At 39.3% G+C, this 12,374-nt stretch overlaps 1 protein-coding gene across 5 annotated transcripts in view; it reads left to right on the top strand.

Moving 5' to 3' along the window:
• trim62.1 (tripartite motif containing 62, tandem duplicate 1) overlaps positions 1–12,374 on the top strand; it is a 35,528-nt gene that overhangs the window by 20,334 nt on the left and 2,820 nt on the right. For all 5 annotated transcript variants that reach the window (XR_014874110.1, XR_014874109.1, XR_014874108.1 and 2 more), the window contains exons 3-5: positions 1,710–1,805; positions 4,811–5,067; positions 7,735–7,850. Coding sequence is in view for 2 of the 5 variants with exons in the window: in XM_085159637.1 (XP_085015763.1) it covers positions 1,710–1,805; positions 4,811–5,067; positions 7,735–7,850 (469 nt within the window). In the remaining 3 variants the exon portion in view is untranslated. The remainder of the gene's footprint in view (positions 1–1,709; positions 1,806–4,810; positions 5,068–7,734; positions 7,851–12,374) is intronic.

The following is a 12,374-nucleotide window of genomic DNA, read 5'->3' as shown; positions in this document are numbered from 1 at the left end:
TTGGGAAGAAACATGCTTCATTTCCCCAGCCCACATTTGCTTCTTTTAGTTGCAACTAATAACAAAGGTCAGAAATTTTCTGCTAGATGGATTCTTATTCATTTTTCCTGTCCCGTGGTAGGAAAAAATACTCGAATCAGTAATTTTTTATTTATTTTTTTCCCTGTCAGACAGGCTTGGATGGTAGTGAGGAGTGACGGTTGTTTTATTAGCCTCTCTAAGCTGACAGTTCCATTTGCTGGATTTTTGCTGCAGTTGGTGTTCAAAGGAAGTGACACTTAGTGGATCACAGAGAAGGGGGCACACAGGTTACTCAAGCAGATACACCAGGCAGCGGGAAAGCTTAACAGGGGGGCCTTGAAATAAATGAGGCTTGAGGTTGTTTCCTTTGATTCAGTTTAGTTTTAATTTCCCCTGAATCAAAGCAGTTGGTGCTAGTGATGCACTGATGGTGCAGTTCTGGGCAGATACTAATGCTGATGCTTAAATAACTGTTAACCAATGCAGATGCATGCTCTTTTTTGGTTTTTGTTGTTGTTTGTTTACCCTTATTTGCCAGGGAATTAAAAGCAATATATTATAAAAAAAAAAATAACTGAACATTTTTAAAGCCTTTGTCTTTGGCAACATAATGGCACCAAATATGTTTTTTCAGTCAACAAGGTCAGTGTTATTACCAATATATGTCCAGCTTGCCCAATATCGTAATTTAATTAATTTTTCAAAACTGTGACCCTTCTTCATCTTCTCATGTTAAGAGGTGTTAAGCTTCTCAAGATAGTTCCTCCTTGTTATTTTGGATTTGTTTAGTGTCTTGTGTTGTTTCATCCCTGTTTTAGCATCCTACAAAGAATGTGTGATTTTTCCAGGTCCATTGTGCCCTAATCCTTTTAAAGAAAAATGTCTCTTTTTTTTAATACATAGATATTGTTGCTCACACTAGCAACACAGGTTAGTCCTTTCCCTGCTTGCATGGGGATCATTGCTGATTCGATTTTTGTGGGAATGTGTCTGCATGAGACATTTCTGGGCTTGTTTTTGGACAGCTTTTATCTCAGTTCATCGGTCAGATCATTGTTTTTGATGCAGGTGATTTGTCTATTGATGTCTGTGCTTAAGGGATTGCATCAGCTAAAATGCCTTTATCTAAAAACCTGAAACACTGGTGTTGTTGGCAAGTGAGACCTGCTTAAAAACTGCACCGTTCGTGACAACGGACATCCCAGCCATTTCCCGCAGAGCCACCTGCCTTAGGGAGACTTGGAGGTGGCTGAGCAGTGCAGGTTCTGCCAGCATGTGTCTGACTAGAGATGAGACCCAGTTTTTGTCTGACAGAGCCCAGTGTCTCCAGAGATTTCAGTTTATTTCTTTTATATCTCACTCTCCGTCTGGATTGTTTGTTTAAGCTGCAGCTTAAATCTTTGCTGCCTCATACCCAATCAAAAGCGATTTCTTACGCAAATAACACAATTTAAATAAATACAGTATCACAGAGTTGGAAAAATACTGGTCTGCTAACATGATTAGCATTAGTTCAACGTGACTGATGGTGTTTTTGAGACTTTACCAGAAGCAAGCAGAAGCTGATTGGTTTAAATGGAAAGGGAAATCTTTCAAGTACGTTTTACAATTGAGTTAAGCTCAACAGTTCTTTCATATTGAAGTCCAATTACTAGTCGCTGATCTGTGTTTTGTTGTTTGTGTTGTAGAGGGAGATGAAGGAGCAGCTGGCCACCCTGCAGGACAGTGAGAGGGGACACACTGAGGCCCTGCAGCTTTTGCAGAGACAACTCACCGAGACCAAGGTACTGTGACGGCTCTCCTTTATAAAAACAAAAAAACAACTACAGATAATTTCCATGATCCATATCATTCATAAAGCCTTTTTAAAATAGTGATAGTTTGGCATTCAAAAGTCCAAAAAGAAATTCAGTTTGCAATGATATTAACAAGAAATGCACCTTGAACCATGAATCATGGTTTTTCTGGATTTAAAAAAAAGAAATTACTAAGATAAAGTAATTGTTGTAGCACTAAATATCACTCCACCTGCTGAAGCACGTAGGTTTATCTGTTAGAAGATAAGAAGATCTGCATTTTTTTTAAGGTGTTGGAATTATTATCATTATTTTTTTTATTTTTTTTAAGAAAAAGTGCCTTTGCGGCCTTTTTCCCTTTCAGAATAGTAAACAATATATGTTCAGTGAAAATGCAACTCACACTTTTTTATTAGCTTTTTTTCCCACTCAGTTACCGTTTAGTTAAAATCATACATATACAACTAGATCAGAGGAAATGTCTGAGCAACTACTTACAGTTGAGAAGTAGGAGCATTTTGGCATGTTTGCTTAAAAAAATCAGTTTTCAGTTAGGGTCATTTAGTAAATAAACAACTTGCTAACAACGAGATTTTAGGCTTAATTATTGTTTTCTGGCATTTTCAAAGACGAAACAATTAATCCAGAAAAAGTAACTAATTAGGATATGAACATCTCAGTTTGAAAAGGCTTCAAAGATACTTGGAGAAGCAAGAAATCTTGTTTCCATTTTAGACATCCAAAGTGACAGAGTAAAACTTCCTCATTACAAGCAGTACAAGAAATGAAAGGGAAAGCTCTGTGTAGTATGTGCACTTTTTCAGCCACTGATCATGCATCTTTCCTTCTTACTGCTTCGACTGACAGTTAAGTTCCAATGCATAAATTGGTTTATTGAGCGACTGTTTAATCTAGACACCATGTTTTAATCAGGGAGCTGTGAACATCTGCTCAATATGTCAGTCTTTTGACCTCCACGCACACCGCTCCTCTCTCCTATAACTGGTATTGACCAGGTAAGGAGCTCTGACTGTGTTGCCACCGTCAGCATTATTTGTTATTCAGGGAGTACATTTGTCTTCTCTGTCGTTTTTGTATGCACTGTCCGCCACCACACAACTCACCTCAGTGTCCGAGACCTGCCAGAGCGAGCCTGGCCTGTCTATTTCATCGCTCTAACTGCTACGTGCAGGCCTTTTATCTGCCCCCACTTCTCTTTGGAAGTGAGCTGATTTCATTAGATTTACATCCATTTGCACAGAGTGCTCTGCCTGGAAGAGGGTTGCACTGTGACTATATCGATCTCTGATGCATTTAGGGAGCTGACAATGAAATGTCTCCTTGCATTGCTTATTTGTTTTGTTGAAAGAGAGGTTGCAACCGCAGTAGTGTAGCTGGCAGTGTTCACCTCGTGTGGGTGTAGTTTCCATTGCAGCAAAGAGAATCTATGCAGAGCAAAGTCATGAAATTTAACAGTTGTGCTGTTTAAGTCAAAATGAAGGCCAAGTGGTGTGGTCCAGTGCATGAGTACTGCATACACATGGATTAATGTAAGATCATTGTGTTACTGCATTTCTGCACATGTCAGTTGCATTAACATTAAACCTTTGTGCCATCTTAGTTTTGGTACCAACACAGAGGAACAATCCCTCCAGCAGGTCGGCCTTTACCTGTATGTGGCTCCAATTTTGATACCTTGGCTCACGTTTGCTGCGGAGGGTCTCCACGTGAAGGATCAACATTCTCATTCACATGCCCGCCGGGGATTCTCTTGATAATCACTTGCTTCCAGGAAAGGTATCCAGCCTGCTGTCTCCAAGGGCTGCAAAACAGCCATCACAGACATCGCAGCCTGCTGGGCCAAAACAGCAAACACGTCAGTGTGACTGATAGCTGGGCTGCTGCAGTCCTCCTCTTCACCATCAGTTTTCAACTCTTAACTAGGTAGGAGGGCTGTACCCTAATACCTGTCCCTCGCCTGTGAAAAGCCCCAGAGAGACATGCCTGCTGTTTAAAGAGGATTGATTGAATTTTCAAGCAAGCATAATTTACAAAAAAAAAAAAAGAGCCAGATGATAGTTCCAAAACCCAGCTCGTCCTGTAAAGATCAGAGGAAATTCTGATCAGGCAAAATATTCATCGAAGCCTCTTAGAGACGACTTTCATCTGAAATTCTTTTTTGGATCGCTCTGAGGTCATTAATTTTCTCTAATTTTGAATTGCTCTGTGATGGGCAGATGTTTGGATTTCTTTTCAGTCAGTGTGCAAACACAAGTTCAATTTTTTTCCATTAAAATGATGACTATTTGAAAAATAAAAGTTTTAATGACATCATGCTCAGAAGTTTCAAACTGAAATCTCTCCCCTCGTCTCAGTGCAATTTCTGCTGGGTTTTACGTCACATCCCTTTGTTCTACCTCTCTGACACTCCAGCTGCTAACACTCAGATGATTAATTCTCTTTGATGTCCATCTTCTCATTCTTCCTGTTAAGCTACAAATCATTTTCTCCAGTTCTTCCAATCTGCCATTCTCTGTCAACTGCTCGGTTCACTCAATGACTGTCTGCAGTAGCGTCTCCACCGATCTCGCGGTCAGTCGACTTCCTCCACAAGATGTCCTTTGTGACCTCCTCCCAGTCATCTGTTGGGGTTATTTCTATTAGTGTGTGCTCTTGTTTCTCCTCATCACAGTAATATAAAACAGACCTGTTTGTTTCCTCCCTAGGAAGTTGTACACATGCTCTCAGAGAGCCACTTAAAATCAATACATGTACAAGCTGAATCAATGAATGGCTGTTAATGAAATATTAACACAATTTAGAGTACTGTGTAAGCCCTTGAATTATTGACCCATGTCTAATTAAGAGTTAGTGAGTGATTCAGTCACAACAGTCTAACTACAGTATGAAGTCTGCTTCACAATCCTGTAATGACATTTTCAAATAGCCCAGCCAAGAGGGGTTTAATTTTCCCACCGTCTTTTGCTTTTCAGTCCTCGGCCAAGAGTCTGCGGGCAACTATCGGTGACGCATTTGAGCGCCTTCATCGATTCCTGCGCGAGCGTCAGAAGAGCATGCTGGAGGAGCTGGAGATGGACACGGCCCGCAAACTGTCCGACATTGAGCATAAGATCCAGCGCTACAGTCAACAGCTGAGAGATGTCAAGGAGGGCATCCAGATATTGCAGGAGCGGCTGAATGAGACGGGGCGACACGACTTCCTGGAGGGTGTAGCAGTCACATCTGAGAGGTGCTTCTTTTTTTTTTCTTTTTTTTTTTCCCTCTGTCACGCACTCAAAATGTATTGTAGTGCAGTAAGAAAATACGAGAGAGGATTCAGGTATATGGAAGTAGTATCTCAGAACATGCCAAATGTGTGTTCTGCTTGTGCTGACGTTCAGGAGAAAGTACAGATTTGAGTAACAGCAGTGGCTAATCCCAGAGCAGATGGAGCATTAGCGCTGCAATAAACCAGCTGTAATGTTTAATCTGGGAGTGGTGCTTGAGTATGATTTAATTGAACAGTTTAATATCTTTAAATTGTCTTGATAAGGTTGACTGTAGAGTTGTCAAAGCTTTAATTAACTCAAGGATGCCTTAAATTTAGAGTTTGGTACAAATGTGGTATAAAATGAGAGCTGGGCAATACTTTTTTGTTTAGATTTTTGTGAGCTAGAAACAGTCCCGGGAACTCAAGAGGGCATGAAATGAAGCATTTGAAGCACTGAAAATCAAACATGGGCACATATGAATGAAGCGACTGGCACAACTCCCTCAACCTTTTATTGGGTTCGTTTTGGAACAGGCTATGTCAAAATGTTGAGCAGCAATGTTGTTTGATGTGGGGGAATAAAAGGTTTTGTAGTGAGTCTAAATGATGACAGTATATTATATAATCCTGATGTATTTTTAAAAAGGTGGAGGTAAGAGCTATTTTGGCACCAGTTTTGAAAATAAAAAACATTACAAACATTATTAGGAGATGTATACAGTCATAAGAAAGCCAAGTTGGTCTTAATTTAGAGGTCACATCGTCAATTGTTAATGTGGACACAGAACATGAAGGAACAAAAATACTAACAAAAAGAGAAACGAAGAACAGAAATGATGTTGGTCTCCCCAGTAGGAGTATAACCATGAGGCTCATGATGGCCTGGCACCTTACAAAGGTCTTTGTTTTTTTTCTGTCATGTAGTTTTGTTACATGAGCTACATGTGGCTTCAATAAAGAACGTACTAGACCACCGACACATTACAACAGCAGAAGCTCAACTATGGAAAGCCATGTCATGAAGCTCCCAGCGCACAGTTTTTGTTCTCCTGTTAATGCCAGAGGAGGATTGGAGCTCTGCACTGTGCGCCTTTCCTCTGTAACTTTGTGGTCTGCCTTTTTGTGGCTGAGTTTTGCTGTATTTCCTAAAACCTTCCACTTTACAATAGCACCACTTACAGATGATCATGAAATATCTAGACATCTAGAAATTTCATGAACTGACTTGTTGCAACAGTGGCGATCTATTACAGTACTACTGTGGAATTCAATGAGCTTGTTCGAGCGACCCATTCTTTCAGTGTTTCAGTGCTACGTGGTTAGGTTTATACACCTTTAACAACAGGAATGAAAACACCTGAACTGAAAGATTAAAAGGAGAGTCACGTAATACTTTTGTCCTAACATTTTGTCCTGTACTTTAGACTAAATCAGTGTAAGCGTATCTTTATAAATTACACTTTATAAGTGTAATAAATCTTTATTATAGACTCAAATGGTCCAAACAAGAAAATCATCATTTTAATACAGAAAGGCAAACTGTATCAGTTTGTTCATACTTGGGTTAACAAGTTTATATTTGTTAGACCTACAATAATTTCATTATCAGAAACATTGAGCCTGTAAATAATTTATAAAGGAGATTTATTAAGATACTTGCACTGGTCCATCTCAGTCTCTTTTGTAATAATATCATGGTATCATTTTGTGGTACTTGAAGTCTCCCTAAACACCCTTTCCTCTGGTTTGACTAAGTGTGAAGTGTGCAAAATTCAGAGGTGCACAATGGGCTCTATGTAAAGAAATTGTCACTTTGTCCATACATGTAGTTGAGTATGTAAAAGGCTGTTTGTTTGTGCACACATCACTTGGCATTCCCTATAAATATTTTCTTCAGACTAAAGTGCAAAAGTGTTCTTAAAATATAAGATGTGGTCATGGTTTTAAAAAAAGCCCCCATCTCCATTGATCTAGAGATGAATTGAAACATGCTGTTCTTGTAAATGCAGATCCAGCAGCACTTCTGTGACCCGTACCATCTCTCTGCAAGCTTACAGTCATTTCTTTTATGCAGTCAGATGGCTTACAGTAGCTACTTGACCCAAATCAACTTGTGATCAGATAACAGAAGAAAAAAGTTTGCGCTCTGAATTTCAAGATGAGTCACAGAAATATTTCTGTGGGATAAAGAAAGAGAAACTCAAGGTCTTAGATGTCGAAAACACATGTAAAATCTTGTTTTGACACAGGAGGAAGAAGAATTAGCACATCGACATAGGTTGCCTTAAAAAAAATAGCATTTGAACAGAAGAGCTCAAAAGCGTAGGAAAGTCCCATGAAGATTTCACACTGTTAACCAACCCACTCGATTGATTGCCTGATCTCTGAACTTCATGTGCTCTGAGTGATTCGTGTAGAGGTTTGTATTGACTGTGTACTGTGATTATTATTATTTTTTTATCCCTGTGCCTTGAGATTCATGAAGTAGTTTGTCAGTTGTTTAATGGCATATTTAAAACACACAAAGTAGATTTATTACTTGAGGGATCAATGTTGTGGTCTGAACACCACAGGCAGTGTTATTAAGGGCGGGGGGAAAGCAGCAAATTGGATTTGGACTGTTATTGATCTCTCTTTCTGACTCAGGATCAAGGGGAAGATTCATGAGACCAACCTAACGTATGAGGACTTCCCGACATCAAAGTACATGGGTCCTTTACAGTATACAATATGGAAATCACTCTTCCAGGACATTTCACCAGGTATGATGGGTGCCTTCAAATCCTTAGTCTTATGTCTTAATTTCAGTTTGAATGAGTCTGTTTTTATTGTCAATATGTGGGAATTTCCAGAAACAAAATGCCACTGTTTTCACTGTTTGAACACATTTTACTGTTTCGCTAACTCATTCAGGTTTATATATGTAAAAATGTGTAGAAATTATTTAAGTAGGCTGAAGGTACTTTAAATAACTTAACAGTTGTCGATCCTACCTTATGCTATATCTACACCAGGGAAATGCAACCTGACAAAAATGACTGCAACTGTGTGCAATGAACTTGGAAAAGGTTGACCTATTGCCTTTAAAAATTGTTGCTTGAAAGATGGGAACCAAGTCTGCAACCACTCACAGTTGCATCTTCAAAGCAACTTTGGTATCAAGGCAGCAAAAAATGTAATGTCTGTTATTGATTTGGGCCAAGTTGGCATTAGTATATTATATTATATTACATTACATTACATTACATTACATTATATTATATAATGATGATTGTCTGTCAACAGAAATCACAACTCTAATTTTCAGCTGTGCTTTTTAAGTCTTCATTGTGTGAAGACGATCTGTGCAATTGCATCCCTGCAGATACTTGCAGTTATTCACTGAATGCAAATACCAGATAACCAGAAATTATTTTCCTAGTTACAGGGATGTTGGCATCCTATTTTTAATCTAGTGTGATTGACCCAAAGGAGGTGGTCAGTTTAGGCCAGATGGTGAAGAAGAAGAGCTTTGCTAGTCAACCTGCTCGTTAGTCTCTGGACATGGGAAGATAGAAGCTGAACAATTAATGGCATAAGAATACCTATTACTCCTGCACTAAAAGCACTAAAAGCCTGAAGCAAACTGTGCTGTGTGTCCAAGGTGTTTCAAAACTGAGCCAATGCAGCGTATCTTAGAATTATAACGAGATTGTACACAATAAGAGTGGGATTTTGTTTTTTTTGTATATTTTGACATTTGATGTGCATTTCAATCTCAACTATGATCTTAAATTGTATGTAAAGTAAAAAGATCTCAAAGTTTTAAATGAGCCTTCCTTATATGTAGATGTACCCAGACATGTCATTTAGTAAATATACTGGTGTTAAAGGAGTGAATACTCACTTTTGAAAAATGTTGCTTGCTTTTAGTGCCACTCCCACATCCTACCACTAAATGAGTCTAGACAGTGGCTAGCTTAGCTTCTCAGATACAGTGGAAGTAAACAGCTTGTCTTGCTTTGTGCATAACTGAAAAAAATCCATCTAGCAGCCCCTCTAAAGCTCTCATTTACATTGCATGTTTGTTAAATCAGTTTAAAAGCAGCACTTTGCTTTCTGTGTGGCTGTCTGTTCCTGTTTTAAAGCTTTTTTTGGCCTGTTTGACTTTGTGCTAAGACTTTAAAACCACAAATTGCCGATTATACTTTATTTGTCCATATTAAACAGGCAAGACTTTACATGTTAATCAGAGAAATTAAAAGAGCTGGCTTCTGGCTTTGGTGGTGTTTGGACACAGCCATACTTACTCTTTTCACCCTGTTTCTAGCTTTTGTGTTTATATTTTACCCAAGGATATTAGAAAGGAATTAATCATCTCAACTAACCTGGAAAGAAAACAAGTAACCACATCTTCCATAGAAGATGGAGCCTAGAATAGGTTGATAATCTAATTTTCTTCACAAATATAGAGTGTTGGAAGATCCAGCATTAATATTTCTGGGAAGCTTTTGAGCTTCTTTCTCGTCTGTAATCGAACCTGCAGGTTGGTAATGTCCTTCTGTGTTTGCAGTCCTGAGAGGAGCTCTACCATCTCTGCCCTACAGCCATCACTCACTCAGAGGAGATTATTTAAAATAATGTGCTGAGGATTTTTTTTTTTTTTTTTTTTTACTCCCTCAATTCTCTCATTTCAGCCCGATGCTGGCTGAGTGGAGGCCGGGCACTTTCTTGGCCTCCCTTGACTGCCTGCCAAATGGAACAATTGGTTACAATCCATCACCAGCAGATGCCAGAGATGCAACAAAGACATTCTTCCCATCATCCCTTGTTGTCACTGATGGGTTAGCAGAAATAACTACCAGACCCTGTGCCATTTTTCCCCCCTCCTTTCTCTTTTCCTATTTTTTTTTTTCCTCATGTTCAGCAGCGGGGAAATGGAGTCTCCTCATGTGTGTCTGCCTTCATGTTTCTTCATATGACACACAGAGGCACTCTGCTTATGAAATTTTAATGACTCGATTGTAACAAACACTGCAGATGTCATTGTGTGAAGAAGCTATTGTCCTGTCCGCTGGCAGGCTGCCAGACATTTCACCTCCATTTATCCCAGCTGATATAAATACGGGAGAACTGGAAAGTTGCCCTTCCCTCTCTTTCCTGAATTTGCTTCATATAAAAGAGGGCAAAGAGAACAAGATGTTATTGTTTGGCCTGAAGTGCTTCCCTTATAACTAAACGTTTGCAGACCCACCTCCTACAGACGAGCAGGGCTGTGAGCTGAAGCTGCTCCTCCCATCCCTTTAATTACTGCTTCTTCTCTTTACATGGTCACATCCTGTGCAGACTCATGAGAGCACTTCATTTTTGAAGTATATGATGTATACAAGAATGTAAAAACACATTATGAAGACTACATCACAGTGTACACACACTCACATGCACACGGGTCATGTTCCTGAAATAGGAGTTGAGCTGCAGTGGGGTGTGCCATATAATGACAACCCATTACTCGTCCTCTACCACAGGCCAGGGCTCTGGTCACCTTCTCCAATTCTGCCAGCAATTATACATACATACTGTAATGTTGTTTGGGTTAAATGCTTGGTTTTCCCAAAAGATAACACAATGCCTCTTACTTTAACTCAGTAGTAGCTTGGAGTGCAGACATTGTAGGATTTATTTGTCCGTTTCTCTTGTCTGCTGTACGGCTATTGAAAGAGCCGACCTTTACCAGAGTCTGCTTTGAAAAAAAGCAATTTACAACAAGAAAGTTACGTTTCGTGGTTCAGGCACACTAAAGTGCCTCCTAGTGATAATGGCTTCTAGCACTAGGAAAAATATGGTTTCTCAGACTTGGTGATGGTATTCAGCCCTCCTTTGGTGACCAATCAAATGTAGCTGCATTAAAGACTTACAGTTATAAGGCAATTGGAGACAGGTTGCTTCCCATCATGTGACCTGTACAAACAGTCACACCCCAACTTGGACTCACTGCAGTCTCAGACAGATTGATGAAGGTTTGAAATTAATTGACGTCTAATTTATAAATCCAGATAGATTGGAGGCAACAAGTTAGCAATCTGAGTAAAACCACACTGATAAGTGCAACCTGTCTGTGACATGATTACTTAGAATTGACGTTTTGGCCCTATTCAGTCACAAACTGTTAGCAGACTGATTGCAACTCTTTGAAAGTGGTCTGTTAAGCATTCATATCAAAGGCAGCGAGATCTCAGGGTCACTGCACATGGTCACAAAAGTTTTCTTTAGTGGGACATTATTGGTCAAACATCGGCATGACCAGCTTTGTTGAATTAACATTGATTAACATCTGAGCAAACAAAATGATTTTGGTTGTCAGCCACATTCACAGCTGCTGCATCTCTAACTAACTGGTTCATTAAATTTTAATTCCACAGCTTGATGAGTGTGGATTGATAAAGTTTATGAAACTGGTATCTCTGGGCTTTCACTCAGATGTCAGAAGGAGTCCACAAAAATTAAGCCCCCGAATCATTTTTAGAAACTAACTTATAAGTAACTCAATAATAATGATAATAATAATGATGATGATGATGATGATGATGATAATGTAAACACTAGAGGTTCAATTTGCCAAATAAAGGCAAACAGAGAAATTGTGATTTATCCCAGATTGGCTGGTTGTCATTGTTACCATGGACAACATATGGCCACGTTGTTGCAGTATCAGTTACCCTCCAAAATCATGCCCCTAATTACAATATCTGCTGTCACCATCTTGTGCCTTTAAAAACAGCAGCAACCACAGATCCTGAAGACGGTTCTTCATAACTCTGCCTGGAGGTTTGAGCTTGTTGTCATGCAGCAGAATAAATTTGGGACTGATCAGAAGCCTCCCTGATGGATAAGAAGGATCTGAAGTTTTAAGCTTTTTCAAAACTTTTTGCAAAGTACTGCAAATCAGAATCAGAGAATAAAGTGAAACTTTTGTTCCAACTTTCAGTTTGTGATTGAAATGATGAAATCAATGGTAACTTTTCTGTTTCATCACCCTGACCCCACCTCTCCTACAAAGTGACCAGCAGTCTTTGAGTTTTCACTCACTGCCTCAGCACAAAACTGTTCCCGCAGCGGCAGCATGATGGAGCAAACGGACTTGCTGAGAATAACACTGCTGTCCTTGCTTTTCTGTCTGGCTAAGCTGAGTCATAACATGTTAATGTGTTTGTTTTATTTTTTTTTTACTTTTTGTTTTATTTTTCATTGTTCAGTCTCTTTTCAGGGTTAAATCTAAAACTAAATTAAATGCACGCTCTTGTTCA

This window comes from Neolamprologus multifasciatus, chromosome 5 (genome assembly GCF_963576455.1).
Source record: "Neolamprologus multifasciatus chromosome 5, fNeoMul1.2, whole genome shotgun sequence".
Classification (NCBI taxonomy): Eukaryota; Metazoa; Chordata; class Actinopteri; order Cichliformes; family Cichlidae; genus Neolamprologus; species Neolamprologus multifasciatus.
The sequence above is the reverse complement of the archived record's forward strand: the minus strand, read 5'-3'. Positions and strand labels throughout refer to the sequence as shown.